Source organism: Wyeomyia smithii, chromosome 1, assembly GCF_029784165.1.
Source record: "Wyeomyia smithii strain HCP4-BCI-WySm-NY-G18 chromosome 1, ASM2978416v1, whole genome shotgun sequence".
Taxonomy (NCBI): Eukaryota; Metazoa; Arthropoda; class Insecta; order Diptera; family Culicidae; genus Wyeomyia; species Wyeomyia smithii.
In genome coordinates, this window is record NC_073694.1 from 127,396,564 (window position 1) to 127,412,659 (window position 16,096).

Sequence of the window (16,096 nt, forward strand, 5' to 3'; positions counted from 1 at the left end):
TTTAAGGCATGGCCGAAATATGTTTGTCTTTTTCTAAAGCGAACATATTTTGGCCATGCCAAGTTTTAACAGCCATTCGGCCATTGCGCGCTAAACAAGAAGCAGCTTGTGACAATTCACAGGTAATTACTCCTTAATTTATCACATTCAACGATATGCAGTTTGCTGAGAATGCCTGTCAAACCGCATTCAAATCCAATCTTTTCATTTTTAGATGCCTAAAATTTACAAAAATTCACAGTAGGAGGATGTCCTCCTCAAACCTACTATTTCTACTTTAAAAATACCGATGATGATCTTAAATATAATTGGTCCGAAATATTTCCATACACGGCTCTAAATATAGAGGTGGGCCAAAATAAAAATGTGGTGGACTAAAATATGTTTTTAACACTTCGTAGAAATTTTGATATTTCTAGATTATTTTTCAATATATTCCATTGTTGAACGATGTATGTTAAAATAGACACTTAGCTCTTAAAAATGGTATAATCAAGTAAGTATTTATGTAGAAAAATTGTGTTTGTTTTTAATACATAGTGCCTTCACTTCCCAAAGCTGGCCAAAATACCCCCGTTACCCTATTACCTCGGGATGATAGTTGTTTCTTATGTGAATTATGTGAAATTATCAAATTTAAATTGAAAATGGCTGCATTTGCCGAAAATTGTAAATTTAGTTTTCGAATACAAAAATAATTTATCTGGCAACACTTTCGGTCAAAACTTATATTTTTTCTGGATTCCTTGGTTTATTTTCTTCAAAAATCATCTGTCAGTATTTTTCGAACATCTTACGTAAGAAAAAGAAAAAGGATATTTTTGACGAAAATTGCGCGACTTTGCAATAAAGAGGGCGGTCCTGGAGGGCGGGGGGTATTCCAATCCACACCAAAATTGGGATTTTTCCAAAAAGACAGTAGATGAATAATTCCCCCAACTTTGAACAAAATCTGTGATGGTCGTGTCCAAGTGGCATGTACACTTCGTATGGAATGACCCATATAACATAACAGATAGTTGTAGTGTTTCAACAAGTTGGTGGGTAGTATAGTATCAGGTAGCTTAGGACGCCGTTGATCTGTTTTAATTAGTAATTCTCTAGCTTTTTCTCATGCCATTTTTTAAAAATTAGCTTTTTCGTTCTTACTTTTTTCGTTATATTTATTATATTGATAGGTTTTGATGTAGAAATGTTATTATATATAAGTATGATCCAAAATCTGATATAGCCGCAAGCCTCGTATACCTCACGGAAAACAGATCTTTCGGTTGCATCTGTAAACCATTTTTTTTAGCTGAGTTTCATTGCATGTGCCGTAAAAGCGGCTAACCTAAATGCAAGACTCTTCAACTGGTTTTCCTAGGTTTTGTATTTTTAGAACAAATATTATGTATACAGTTCGGACTCGATTATCCGGAAACTCGATTATCAGGAATTTTTGACTCGATTATCCGGAATTTAATTTTTTTGGTGTCCGTTTTGAATTTTTATTCCGTAATTTTGCCTTTACCATCCCTTCTGGCATATTTGTTACCATTTAAGTCACTTCCGGTATGTTTGGGACATGTTCGAATTAAGTGAAAATAATCAACTTCCAATTTTTTTTTTTTGCTTCTCAAGATTTTTTCCCTTTTCGCCTCAGAAATAACTTCTGGTTACGCCACTGCATCATACAAGTAAATACATACAAGTAAAGAAAAGGAATATTTATTTTATGTTCGTTAATCGAAAATTTCAGTATTTTTTGTGTGATTCGATTATCCGGAATGAAAAAATTTTGATGTTCCGGATAATCGAGTCCGACCTGTGCTAGAATGCATAAATAATAATAATAATGTTATTCCAACCATATTATTGATTGTTTTCTGTAACCAGTGAGTATTTTGTTCTCGGGTAACGTTGATAATGCTGAGATAAAAAAGGGCATCAAGGTACGATGCTGGTCTAACAAGCCAGTGCGCAATGCTCCAGAAACCGAATTTAGGGGAGAATTTGGATCTAGAGCTCGATGGCAATGCTCTGGAGAAAAACTTTCTCCTACAAAGGTGTTATATATAATAAGGCGCTTATTAAAAAATATCCAAAATTAAAGTGTCATTCAAAGACGGTTTTTGTGAAACATTTGAAATAAGAAAATTGGAACAAAAAGAATGTTTTTTGAATCTAGTTCTGTTATTTTCAAATATAGAGAAAATTCTTTTGTTACAAAGTTGCATTTAATTATCATGGCTACGATATTGTAGAACAACTTTTTTCTCTATAAAAAAAAGATAAAATAGTTAAATACTTGATTTCATTAGGTCACCAAAATTTTTGACAATTTTTAAATTCAAAGTACAACTTTGTAGAGAAAAGTTTTTCTCCAGACAATTACTATCGAGCTCTGAATCCAAATTTCCCTCTACATTCGGTTTCTAGACCATTGTGCAATGGTTGTATGTTCAAATCCAGGCTAGGGAGAGAATTTTAGTATCAGCAGGATACTAGCGATAGCCCCGCAATTGCACTGTACACTAACAGCTGGCCATGAAGAGTATGATATGACAATGACAATCACTTCTATCAAAAGTGATATATCTGCTACGAATACCTCAGTTTAGTAAAACGAGGCTATATTTGTCAGTCTCATATAATCCTGCACGTCTAACTTGTTTCATGTTTTGGTTTTAATTTGCAAAAGGGTTGAAAATCCAATGTTGCAAAAGTATATAGAAATCTTAAATCACCTATCTAATTTGCCTATGCCTTCGCGCCCCTTAGATAAGCTTTGTGGCCCCTTGCCGGCCAGACCCTCTGTTCGAAACGATTGGTGTGGAAATTTCGATCATTTCTGTTCCCAATTTCAGTCCATACAAATTTCTGTATTCTTCTGTATCGTTGACGTTCTTCGTTGATATTCCCAAGGGAAGCCAACCACATTCCACGTGATTAGATTTTTGTCTATTTCGTTAATATTATATGTTAATAATATATATGTTAATATTATATGTTAATAATATATGTTAATATCGCCTGATTCTTACAAAAGGAGCAACCCATCTGAATTAACCTGTGAAAGTTTTAGGTATGATGAGACTAGTATGTTTAAGAAAAATTATTGAAACTAGCTACATCTCTGCAGCATTTGTATTTCTAGAGAAACATTTCAAAAGGTCCTATCTGCTTTGATCGATTTTATGATCGATCACTTTCATTCAATTACCACAACCTATGAAACACCTTTTATGACACGTTATTTGCACAAAAACCACGCTTGGGAGAATTACTAAAGCTGAACCATTACCAAAATAAAAAGACGCTCCGGAAAAACGATAAAAGCAGATAGGACCTTTTGAAAAGTTTATCTAGATTTGTGATCATACCTTTATTCAAACAGTTACAAAATAGTAGCAAAACAGCTGTAATAAAAATAACGATATGAATGGGCAGCTATGTACAAGTTATGACGCGTTTTCATTGTTACCCGCACTATCAATGTTAGCCGTGTTTACGGTATTTAGATGTGAAGTTTAAGTTAATAGTTTCACTCCAATTAGCTATCCAATATGATCAGATAGTTATCACAACATGCGAAACAGCGAGGTTTCTGTGAATATCATTAAAATCGGCGAAGAAAAATAAATTACAATATCTTCACACTACAAAAGGCCTTTCAAGTGAAGCCAAGACCATCGGTTCAAGAGAATCACACTTTTAGTTATTCGTTACCAAGCCAGGCTTCTATGACACGCGTCCAATGGTATGCAATAACATCTTCCTGATTTGCCGCCAGGATGCACAAAGTCATTGTTCTGCGATGACACAAGCATTTCCGTAAAAGGAAAAAGTCTTCGTGTCATATGCAGTCGATTGCAGAAAAGTTTAGATATGTTTTCTTCCTACTTGCAAAAGTGGAAAATCTCTCCCAATGCTTCTAAAACTCAAACGATAATTTTTCCGCATTAGCCTAGGGCTTCTTTCCTCAAGCCAAACAATAATCACGTTGTCAAGATGAATGGGGTTATTTTAAGTTGGTCTGACAAGGTTAAGTACTTGGGACTAAACTTATTTTCAAAGAGCACATTGAAAGTATACAAGCCAAGTGCATCAAATATACGAGATGTTTATATCCTCTCATTAAAAAGAATTCTAAACTTTGTTTCAAGAACAAACTTTTAAATTTTTAGACCAGCAATGCTTTATGCTGTACCGATCTGGTCAAGTTGCTGTTCAACAAGGAAGAAAACGCTCCAAAGGATTCAGAATAAAACTCTGAAAATGATTTTGAAGCGTCCTCCTTGGTTTGGTACACTCGAATTACATAGACTTACTGGTGTTGAATCATTAGAAGCTATGTCAAAAAAATTATTAAAAAATTTCGACAAAAATCGTAGCAATCCTCAATTGCTACGATAAGCTCTCTTTATAGCCAATAAGTTAGCAAGTAAGTTAGTTATGAGTTTACTTCTCCGTTCCTGACAAGTAGGTTTAAATCCCTACGAACGATAAGTCCTAATTGCGAAAGCAAACAAATCCTAACAATTAAAATTACAAATTTTTAACAGTGTTGAGAAGTCACCTTTTGTGATTGGACACACATACTCATTTCTTACTAATATTTATCATAAATACTTAAGCTACTAACAAATCCCCCCCTTAAGAAAATAAAAAAATGGTATACAATAATTAGAGCTCCAGCCGTTTGCGATTTGTACGCCCTTGTTTGTTTATCTGTTTTTTATACTCATTCGTTTTCATTGAACATTTTATTATTAGAACATAAGGATCTTAAAATTTGCCACTTATTAGACGCTTTTATGCTTATAGTTACCTTCCTGTTGATAGTTAACAGTAGAATCCAATAATCTGAATAAATCACTTATAAATTGCTCTAACTCTGCATGTGGTGATGGTTACTATACTTTTCTCAACAATCTAGGGTGCATCCAACGAGGACAGGATAAAGGTGGCAAACGAGAAAGCACATTCGTTGCTCAAATAAGAAGGTTTTCTCTGATTTGTATAATTGTGTTATAAATCTTACTATACATATGTAATTAGTGGTAAAGTTTAGTTGATGTTTAAAAATTTCAGTTCGATGCTTCTGCATTTTTTTCTTGTTCAAGTATTAACTTTATGTGTAAAATAAACAAACAAACAGACAAACAATCAGAAATCAACTGTATTACCTGAATAATTTTATATGATTTATTCTAAACAATAAAGATCTCGTTACCAAAATCTTCAATGAATAATCTGATCATGGCATTTATGTACACTTACGTAATTTTGTGCGAGATTGTTGTTTTAGGAAGTCATTAAAACTGATATCATTCCTATAGAAACAATCTAAATCGCTATAATGAGCCATGCGGCCCTTACTAGCCAGGCGCATGTATAATTGATGGAATACTTATTTTTGTTAACGCACCTTTTGACTTACTTTATCGCACGGCATCCACATCACACAGGGAGAGTCCAACGCAACCAGGATAGCAGCGGCAAATGAGAGAGCCCACAGTCTTCTGAAATAAACAGACCCAACGAAGCATGAAAGATTAATATTATTACTGATAAGATTGAGTGTATGATTGCTAGTGCATTACGAATGTGTGACACAGAGAAGTGAAAGTGAAATCTATTGTTTATAGTTACAAATTCACAGTCAATGGCACTTAAATATTATATGATTGAAAAATATGTATAATTCTCTATCATTTTCAATATTGATCAAACCTTTGAAGAAGGTTAGCCTCGCTAAAAACTTTGTTCAGTAGTATAAACGATTGCAAACTTATTTTACAAAGCATAGAATATCTTCCGTTTATGGGAGAATAAATAGTACATTAGAACGCTTTATTTGTCTCCAGGAGGATCACCCGTGTAATGAACTAAGATTTTATGTTGTAACTTGTGGACGGCGTTTCAGAACGTAAAGGACGCATAAATTGAGAAACAATCTTATCTCGTCGTGATTGTAAGTTGTACGGAAACTAACGCATGAGTTTTGTCAATTTTCCAAAAGTAGCAAAATCTCGATTCTTGCAAAAATAAATCATCATCAATCATGGCTAGACTAGAAAACGAAACTCAGAAAGAATCGACTAAATTCATTCAATACTTTTCACATGGTCGGAACACAACTCTAAAACTATCTCTCCAATATGGCCCTCTAGTTGATAATCATCTGGACCAGAAACAATAACTTACATTGTTCTGTTTTTGTGTTTTTTCCTTTTATAGTGCTACAAAAGTGATCCCCCTAAACAACATTATCTTGAGTATTTATCGCAGATATAACAAATATTATAACCTGTAAAAATTATGGAATCTCCATCTTAATATCATAAAAATATATTAAAACAATAACCTTGTAAAAAGAATATAAAATCCGCTTGTTAAATTATATACATATATAATATATATATACAAAACTACACATTAAACAGCGAACAATATATTGAAAATTCCCAATATGCGAAAATTAAAAGTTACTGTTTGACAAGTGAGGAAAGTTACATTAACATCTCAGTCTAGTTTTAAACACTACTATTCATTGTAATTCCAGTTTGATTGTTACAATGAGTGATATATAGAAGCAACGATGATAACAATAGCGTCTCGTTAAAAACAGTGCTATACTTATCCATCGGAATTGGATATCGCATTGATTGAGAATTTCGGAAATATTGGGACCAAAGTATCTGGCTAGAGAACCCGCGTTTGAACGCGGTTAATTTTTCAGATTGCATCATGTGGTGGTTATAATGATGCATCGGTCATCGGTTGAATAAATAATGAGGAAACAGTAGGAAGTGTACATTTGTAACGCTGTGTGACAAGCGAACGTTTGTTATTGTTATTGTTTTTTAAGTTTTAAACGCTTGTTCGCGCGAAAAAGTGAAGTCAAACAAAGCAATACCAAATTGATGTGTATTTACTACCGTTGAACAATTTTTCTTAGCGTTTTCGATGCATAAATTTATTATGCAACGTTTTAAACAAATCATGTAAATTTTTTTTAAAGGAAGCCGATACATCAATTCCAAACTTCTAGGCTTCTCAAAACTGTTATAGATTTTTGTTAATTTCTCCCACCGATATGAATACCCTTTTAATGTTTATCTTCTCTACGCTAATGTATTGAAAAACTAAAACTATCAATTACAGTAATTATATGCACACCGCAATGTTCTTGGTAATTTCTAGTTATGTTCATTACTCTTATGTAGTCTGATTTTTATGTGCTTCTTGTAAAGTTACAAGGGAAAACGTTATTAATAGAGAAATTTTAAACGCTTCCTAACAAATCGCATCAAGATGATAGATCATCAAGAAGCATACATAAGTAAAAAAATTGAAAATAAAATCATTAGTTTTATAATTGTCTGATTCTTGACTCTAGCTAAAATAACCTAGGATGAAGTTTGTAACTAACTAGTGAAATGGAAAATAACAAAAGACCGCAGACAGACATCCAAGCTGAGTTCCCGACATGTGTAAAGTTTTATGGTTTATATATGTGTAAAGTTTTAACTTTATAGTAATACGTAACCAGACAATTGATTTATAACGTATTTCTATTTAAAAATTTTCACAGAATTTTTGATCAATGTTGTTCTTACTTGAACGTCTGTCTGTGAGAAACCGTTTATTCTATGGGCCTATCCGATTTTGCCATGATACAGTTGAATGCTTAATACTATCTATTCGAACAACACTCACTTTGAGAGCACACGTGACAGCGAAAAAAAAGGATTTCCAAACGGAATGTATACCGTGACGCGTAACGAAAAGTCTCCAACCATTAATGACACTTCATGTTTTAAAACCTGTGCTTTACCATTAAATACTTTTTATATAGATCATTGCCCGATGACGTCATCGAAGAGATTTTGACAGTTCAGGAATGTAACTCTTCGGACTTAGTTTTAGAAAGGGGATATTGTTTTCTAATACTTTTCGGAATTAACCCTCTAGTGCCAAAATAAGTTTTTAGACGGACTTCGATCAAATCACTATGAAGCTTTATAAATATTTTTCAAGTTCATGTTGGAGCTTTTTAGAGGTTCAGCTGAAGACCGTCTAAAGGCGGCACTGGGCACTAGAGGGTTAAAGTACTGTAATAATAAATGTGTTCATTTTTACTGGGTTTTCATGCGTTTTCTAATGGAACCTAATGGTCTGGTCACACCTTGTAAACTTTCCAATTCTAACACCTTGTAAACTTTCCTGAAGTGTCAAGAAAAGTGATTTTAGACCACTTTGTGTAATGATCTTTTGATAGTGATCTTCAGTTACTTTTCTTTTGTTTACTTATGTTGTTTTTTTATGTTTTCTTTATTTTCATAGGGTGATGAAAACACTACCAGGCTTGAGGAAGCTAGCAAACGGGCTGGTCAGCTGTTGCGAAGCTAGCAGGGAAATTTTGATGTCGTTTTGGTTACCTTTTGTTATGAATTGACGTTATTTACGATTTTTTAACATCATTTCTCAACCACAGGCAGTAGTACTTAGAATTGCATATTTGTCCTACGGTATGTATATTTTTGTTTATAGGATAAATGTGAATCTAAGTGAAGCAAAAACTCTTTGAAAAAATAATATGTGATACGTCGAAAAAATCAACAACAGCTTCAGACATACTTAGCTTTCTTTTATTTTTTATTTTGAAGCATACATTCATTGTTATCGTGATTGTTTTTTTTTTTTTTTTTTTGGTACATACAACCAACCCGGTTAATTGAGATAGCAAACCATATCAATTTCGAAAATATTACCTATAATAAAATGTGGTTGTTAAATTCGCATCACATAATAATGCAAGATTTTCGCAGTAACTTATCGTTCGCACCGAAATCCAGACTAATAGTCTTCTGATTCCAATCTTTATTGATATTATAAACTTAAGATCGTCAAGAAGCGCACGCCTGTTTATTGAGATTAATCTCCAGTCTATTTCTACCGGGAGTAAATCTTCATCAAACAGAATATCGCTAGCAATAATAGAGAAAACACAAATGTGATATTCCAACATAAAACTTAACAACTTCTATAACAAAGAATAGTAAGAAGTGTATGAAATAATAAGACTTCCAGTTACTTTATGTATGAGTCATTATTCAAAATATGAGTACTTTGTTAAACTGGCTGATTATTTAATTTTGCAGATTGCTCTATGAAGTGGATAAATTTCGATCAGTTTGAAAAATAGATGAGATAAAACATGTACAGTTTTGCCACAAATCAATGAACGATGCTCTTCAATCCTATATCCTCTCTAGCCCCCTCTGCGACACTATCAAAATTAGACATATAAAAATAATATTTCAAAACGAGTTGGAAACTCCCCTTCGATATTTTATTATCGAAATTTTCGCCAAACATGCTACGAAATATTTTTTCAATGAATACTGTTTCAGTCGATAACTTATTCTGGTTATACCAATGTTGCCTTAGTATTTACTGCGGATATATTTGCCACATAGAAGGTAAATTGGTTGTCTATTACTTCTAAGCAATTGTACTAAATTGTACTAAAGTCATTGAATTCTTGTTCATTTAACGCAAAACAGATTGGAACGGTTCACTTAGCTGTATGCTATGATGAATGATACTTATCTAAAAACGTTAGATATTTACCAAGGATACTACTTTTCTCCAAATTAATTGAAAAGCAATGTCATATACTCTTACATAACTAGAGCTCGGAATGCAATACTCAAACATTTTTTTTCATGAACCCGAATCATTTCAAAAAATTGTCCTCATAAGTCTGATTTTTTTTTGTCCTTGCTAAAAGTGTTCGAATCAAATTTCGATATTCGGCTATCAATAGGATTCGAATTTTGAACGACACTATTGTAACAGTCAAACTTGTTGTATCAAGCAGGCTATTGGAAGTGACTAATTAGATTGGTTGAAAAATTTATTTCTCATCTATTAATATCCAGCATTATTACTAAATGGAAATAAAAAAAGATTTTTTCAAATGATAGTGAGATAAATTTCATAAATTACCACGGTTAAAGCTGCGTTTTTGTTTTGTATTACGTGGCTCTAATCTTATGAAACGTTGTTCGATCGCTCTGATTTTTCTACATTTGGCATATCGTGAGATATCAGAGCAACTTTCTAAGCTTTTCATTCACTCTTTAATTATTTATTATTACCTCATATTGGACGTCATAGAGGGGTTGTTATTAGGGCATGTTAAATAAAATGGTTAAAGTATTCGCCTTTACTGGAAAAATTTACATCAATTAACGCGAAACACACATTTCCTAACCATTACTTAAAACGTGCTGCTTGAACAATAATGCTAGTTAGCAATTTAGTAACGTATTGAGCACACCGATTATTGAAAAGATTGAGTATCGCAAGTTCACTTCTCTATGGATTGAAGCAATGAACTTTTGTGTAAAAGTGAAGTTCTAGTTACGTTTTGTTAATATGAATTTTACCCAAAATGTGACTTCGAATAATTTCAAGTCACCTATCCTGGTACTTAAGTCCAGCAGCCGTATAGTAATCAAGATGAAACAATGTGTCAAAAATTTAGAGTACACTTTACGCGAAGATCCCAAATTCAAAGCGTTGAGATCGTAAGTTATTACCAGCAGTAGTAGAATGTCTTAGCTGAAATTCACCATTTATCGGCTTTATGATCTGCTGGAAAAGTGAAGCTCACAAAAGAAAAACTAAATTTATCGCTTTGAAACATATTCATCTCTGGTTGTCTTTGAAAACTCTATGTGTGTTGTAGAAATCCAAAACCGTCTTTATATCTGAAGAAAAAATACTAATATCTGCTATTTTTTTTTTAATTGTGTTTGTTCACACAAAACTACGCCGTATGAGCAAAAATGGTTTCTAGACTTTTTTGAAGAAGCTAAACTCGAAAAGCAAGTACGTTTTCGTTTAAATGACACCTTTTTCAATTTTGATAGATTATTTATTATATTATTTTCTATATTTTTGTTTATAAACTTTTTCAGATGATCTACATTTTTTAGTGATTTTGATGAATAATTCCCGGAAATAGTTATTCTTTCACAAAAAAATGCGGTTAACATTTGATTTTCACTTGCATTATAAAACTAAACTTGTGTTTACCTTCAAAAGCACCAAAATTCAACTATTTCACTTTCGTCCTTTGATTCGCATAAACCGCAACACGTTGAAAGGCACCTCTTGGTTTGAGGCGGTTACGTTGCCCAAGCATGTTTACAATATGTGCATCATGAACCAATAATTGCTAACTACTAAAAATAATTTAAAAACCTTTTTTGAAAAACCCTTTTTTAGAAACCAATACGTTGGTATTTGAAACCTTTGATTTATAACACTGCTACAGTTTCTTTCATCTTTTATTGACGTAACCATAGAAACCTAAAACACCTATTTTTCTTCGGAAGCACCTATTGATCCCAACAATTATAAACTAGTATTACTGAAAAATTAAATCGAACTACCGAGCCAACTTTGAGATTGCTATGTTCTCACAGATTAAAAAGAGCATTTTGTAATGTTTAGTATTCTGTTGAAGTCTTATTTGAAACTCATAAACAAAACTCAAACGAAGAAAATAGTCAGGGAAAATGTTTAATCATATTTATCTCACGAAAGTTTACAAAAATCCTGTCTTACGCGAATTGCAAGCATGTTTTATTCTCTGGACTTGAATAGCTTTCATCATAATTTAACTATTTCAACCATCGTTACAACATATTATTTATATTATTATTCTGTGAACAAACATAACGAACAAAATGCGAAAAGAAGAAAACTTTAGGAGAAGAAATAATGCATAAAAATAGATTAGTTATATTAATAATATGGTTAATATTTTTCAAATGTATTATTAATAAAGGACAAAAATAAAATTTAAAAAAATGTTCGTATCAATTACCAACATAGAATATCACATTCCATTCAGAAGTTGTAAATGAATAAGAAATATGTAATATTTCAGAAAATGTGTTGGTGTCTCATCGGGTTCAAACCAACCCTATTGGCATCACCGACGTTCACGTACAAAACAAGTGAAGCCAGCATGAGCTGGATCACTGGATCAATTTTACCTCAAATTTGACAGCTGATTCATAGAAACGCGATAAAAACCGTTTTCACACTTACTGATTATCACAAATTATAGCAAGTTTTGTAAGGTTTTTGGCAGAAAAAAAATCGGAATTAGTTAGAACATACAATATACTAGTTGGCCCGTGGTGGCTAACCACTTTCAAATGCATTTCGGGCTGTTAAAAATAGGCATTCAATTTTAGATTTTGAGGAATTATTTTTTGAAATATCGAGTTGAAAATCAAGATGTAATTATGACAATATCGACAATTCGATGCAAATGGCCAACGCTGGTTTAAAACTTAATTAACTACCTGAACTGCGATAAATCCTCCGTCCAGTAGATCATCAAAACGCTTGGATTGATTGCTTACTTGAAAACGATTCCACATCTCGCCTCTTATACGGATCCACTGCAGTGCTTTTCTCTATTATATAAAGACTTTTCCTCCATTGTTTGGTTATTTTCGAAAAATTGTCTTCTAACGATTCAATTTATTTTTAATAATAGTTGATTTTGTCAATTATTTGGTGTTATATTTCAACTAAACTTACAAGATAATTAAAAAAAAATGTGATTGAAAAAAAAACACAAAACAATTGCTCATGAAAACATTCACACGCGCACAAGTGTGTCTCTGCAATTTGTTAATAGTCATAGCAAAGCTTGGAATAACTGACCTCTGCCCTCTTTTAATCATTGATGGGTTGTTCAAATCACTCTCTAATATTTCGATATAACTTCACACATGATAAATGACGGGCATGAAACATCTGTTATCTGCGTTCCATCGCAGAAACCTTTTCAAGTGTTGTGATACAACATAACAATCCTCATCCCATCATAACTACCTTTGTTTACTTGTCGATATTATAAAATATCTGAAATCAAAACAGTTGATCAGATTTTACATAATGTTTGAAAATAATGACCAATAGCTTAACCTAATCCCGGCGGAGAAAAATCTGTTTTAACCTAAAAAAATGAACTTTGAACTTATATTACTCATCAACTGTATAGACAATTGAAACAAACTACTGTGTCTTGTATAAAGAGGTTAAATGTCTTTTATTTTTCAAAATATCGAAAAAAATAATTTTGCTCTATCTTAAAGTACAACTTCTTGAGAACATTTTTGCAAATTTTCATCGAGGTTTGAGCAATAGAGAGAAAGTCGGATAGATTTTAGGTGCGGCTCGTCACGGCGCCATAAGCTAAACTTAAAACTCGATATGGTATTTTGCATAAAATGCGGCTTTGCCGAGTTACAGCCGGTTTTCTTCAATTTTCTATAAATCATCGTTATTAACGTCTTCGGTCGTAAATGATATAACTATATAACTTTTTGTTATCTAAAAACTGTACTATTAGAAAATTACAATTTTAATGCATAAAAAAATTGATACACACTTTGAAAAAAGTCCAAACTGCTTATTTTCTCGAGCAAAAAGGTTAATAATCCCCATCATGTTCTTGACTTTTTCATAGTCTATCCCCAATGATTTACAACGGGTACTGTCTAACTCCATCACTCGACAACCTAATTTGATGGCAATGTCATGACGTTACAGAACTTATTGGACGTGGAACTATAAAGTAACGTTCATAATCAACTGACAGTGGTTTGGATAATTTTAAATTTCACTTAAATGCCTGATACTATGTCTTTCTTACATCACAAAATTGCTTATTTAACATTTTTGGCGGTTTCTGCCGATGCACCTGCATCAGAACCTTTAGCCATGTGCTATTTTAACACGTGTGCCGGATATGAGTTATCAGGAGGTATCAGGTAGGTCGGCTCAAAAGCCATGGCTAATAACAGCACGTTCCCCTCACATGTGGAGGACTTGTGCCTAACTGTAGGAACCTTCTCATCATTTACCCGACAAAAAAGGAAAGAAGAGATAGAAGAAGGAGGAAGTATTAAGAGTGGGAGAGGAAAAGGATAAAGAAAGGATTGAAAACATAGAAAAAGCATGGGATATTTTTGTCCTAGGAATTATCAGTGGCAAACCATAAAGTTCGTCTTCCTAGTCCTAGTCCCAGCAAAAATTCAGTTCTTTTCCGCAATTGAGAATGAACTGAAGGATATTTTTAAAATCAAGAGATCTATATTCAGATTCATTTATGAGATGACGACCGAAAATTCTGTAACGCAGTTGGGTAAGCCTGGGAAAATTACATACTTAATGAAAAGAAGACCCCTAATCGCCCTCACAGAGGTCGCAGCCAAAAGTATTCGAACGATGCATGCTTGCTAAATTATAGTTCAAACTACAGTGGCCAGTTAGAACTCTTATCAGCACACTGCAGTTCTTTTTTGATAAATTCAAAAGATAATTACTAACTTTTACGGATAAGCTTGGCAAATACAATTTTGTTTGGCGACAGGAGTCAAGATTTGTCCACAACCTGTTATGCTCAGATAAAGCCCAAAAGCAGTTTTTTTGTTTTATCCAAGACTCAGGAATAGGTACCGCGGGCTCAGGACCCACAAAATTGTTTGATGCTCCACTTCGGGCAAGTTCGACTGCCAATTCATTGCCAGCAATGTTCGAGTGTCTAGGGACCCGAAGAAGATTAACAGTATTTATGATGCTAAGTTCTTCTAGACAAGTGCGACACGCAATGACTAGCTTCGACCTAGAATTGTGAGAACCAAATGCCTTGACAGCAGCTTAACTATCAGAACAAATATAGCGGGGGCCTAGTGTGGTTGGTAACGTCTCCGCCAAGCACGCTCGACGCCTGGGTTCGTATCCCACCGCCGACATAGGTGTCGATGGTTGTGAGGTGGCGTGATCCACTCACAACCAACCCAACTGGTCTAGATTCAATCCTAGCCGACACCGGGAGATTTTCTGAGGCGAAAAATCTCTGGGATCACGCCTTCCATCGCATGAGGAAGTAAAGCCGTTGGCGCCGGTCCGTTAATAAACGGGTCGTGAGTTAGGGTCCTGGGAGTGGAGTCGCCTCCCTGGGCGTCGGTGATTGGCCACAACAGTGGCTGAACTAGACCGACGGAAAATAAGCGAGAATAAAAAAAAAAATATCAGAACAAATATAGATTATTTGCCCAATTACCTTTTGTTGGAGGGAGCCCGCACTCCACAAATAATGGCAAAGATTTCAGCTTGGAAGACTGTGCAGTAGATACCTAATGAAAAAGATTGTTGCAACCTTAGTTCACTCGAGTAAACTCCGGCTCCAGCTTTTCCTTCAAGCAGAGATCCATCCGTATAAATAACAATATGATCCGAAATTTCTCTTTCTATGCGGCCTGATATCCAATCATTACGCACAAGTAAAGAACAACATAAGGAAAACTCACAGGAAGAGTCATATCACTTGGAGCAACTATAAGTTGGTCCCACGAGAGCATGTGTGACCACACACGTGAATGGGAATTGTTATTATTGATATCATAGTGCCAAAATCCATTTGCTTGTAACCGGTATGCACATGAGTAGGCTTCCTGTTTCAAGAAAATTTGCAACGGTTTTATACCAAAAAGAGCTTCTAAAACAGCAGTGGGTGTTGTAGAGAATGCACCAGACAATGACATTAGACACATCCGCTGTAGATGATTTAACTTTGTCTGAATGCTACTCAGCTCTCCCTTTTGCCACCATACGAGACATCCGTACGCTAGTATTGGTCTTATTATTGCAGTATAAATCCAGTAAATGTATTTAGGTTTGAGACCTCAGCTATTACCAATTGATCGTCTACATTGTCCAAAGGCCATGCATGCCTTTTCGATTCTAAAATCGATGTGAGCAGACCAGTTAAGTTTAGAGTCTAGTATTACTCCAAGGTGTTTAACTTGATCTGTCACACAGACCTCAGAGTCAAAGAAACGAAGTGGACGAGCTTTAGTGATTCTCCTTTTTTTAGCCCAACTTCACGACACCACTTTTCAGTTTTCTTTAGAGCCTGTTGCATCAGGTTAAAAATTGTGCTTATACACATTCCAGTAATCATAACAAGATAATCATCAGCGAAGCCATAAGAAGGAAATCCTAA

General features: G+C 34.0%; 1 protein-coding gene across 8 annotated transcripts in view; it reads left to right on the forward strand.

Annotated features, from left to right (window-relative positions):
• The window catches only part of LOC129717732 (synaptosomal-associated protein 25), an 84,234-nt gene extending 72,357 nt beyond the window's left edge, over positions 1-11,877 (forward strand). For 5 of the 8 annotated variants that reach the window (XM_055667845.1, XM_055667847.1, XM_055667848.1 and 2 more), the window contains one exon: positions 8,335-11,877. In XM_055667845.1, the coding sequence (XP_055523820.1) occupies positions 8,335-8,400 (66 nt within the window). In that variant the 3' untranslated portion in view covers positions 8,401-11,877. Of the gene's footprint in view, positions 1-4,921 lie in introns of all 8 variants that reach the window. The other 3 variants (XM_055667853.1, XM_055667852.1, XM_055667851.1) reach the window with 2 other exon arrangements.
• Positions 11,878-16,096: the final 4,219 nt, after the last annotated feature.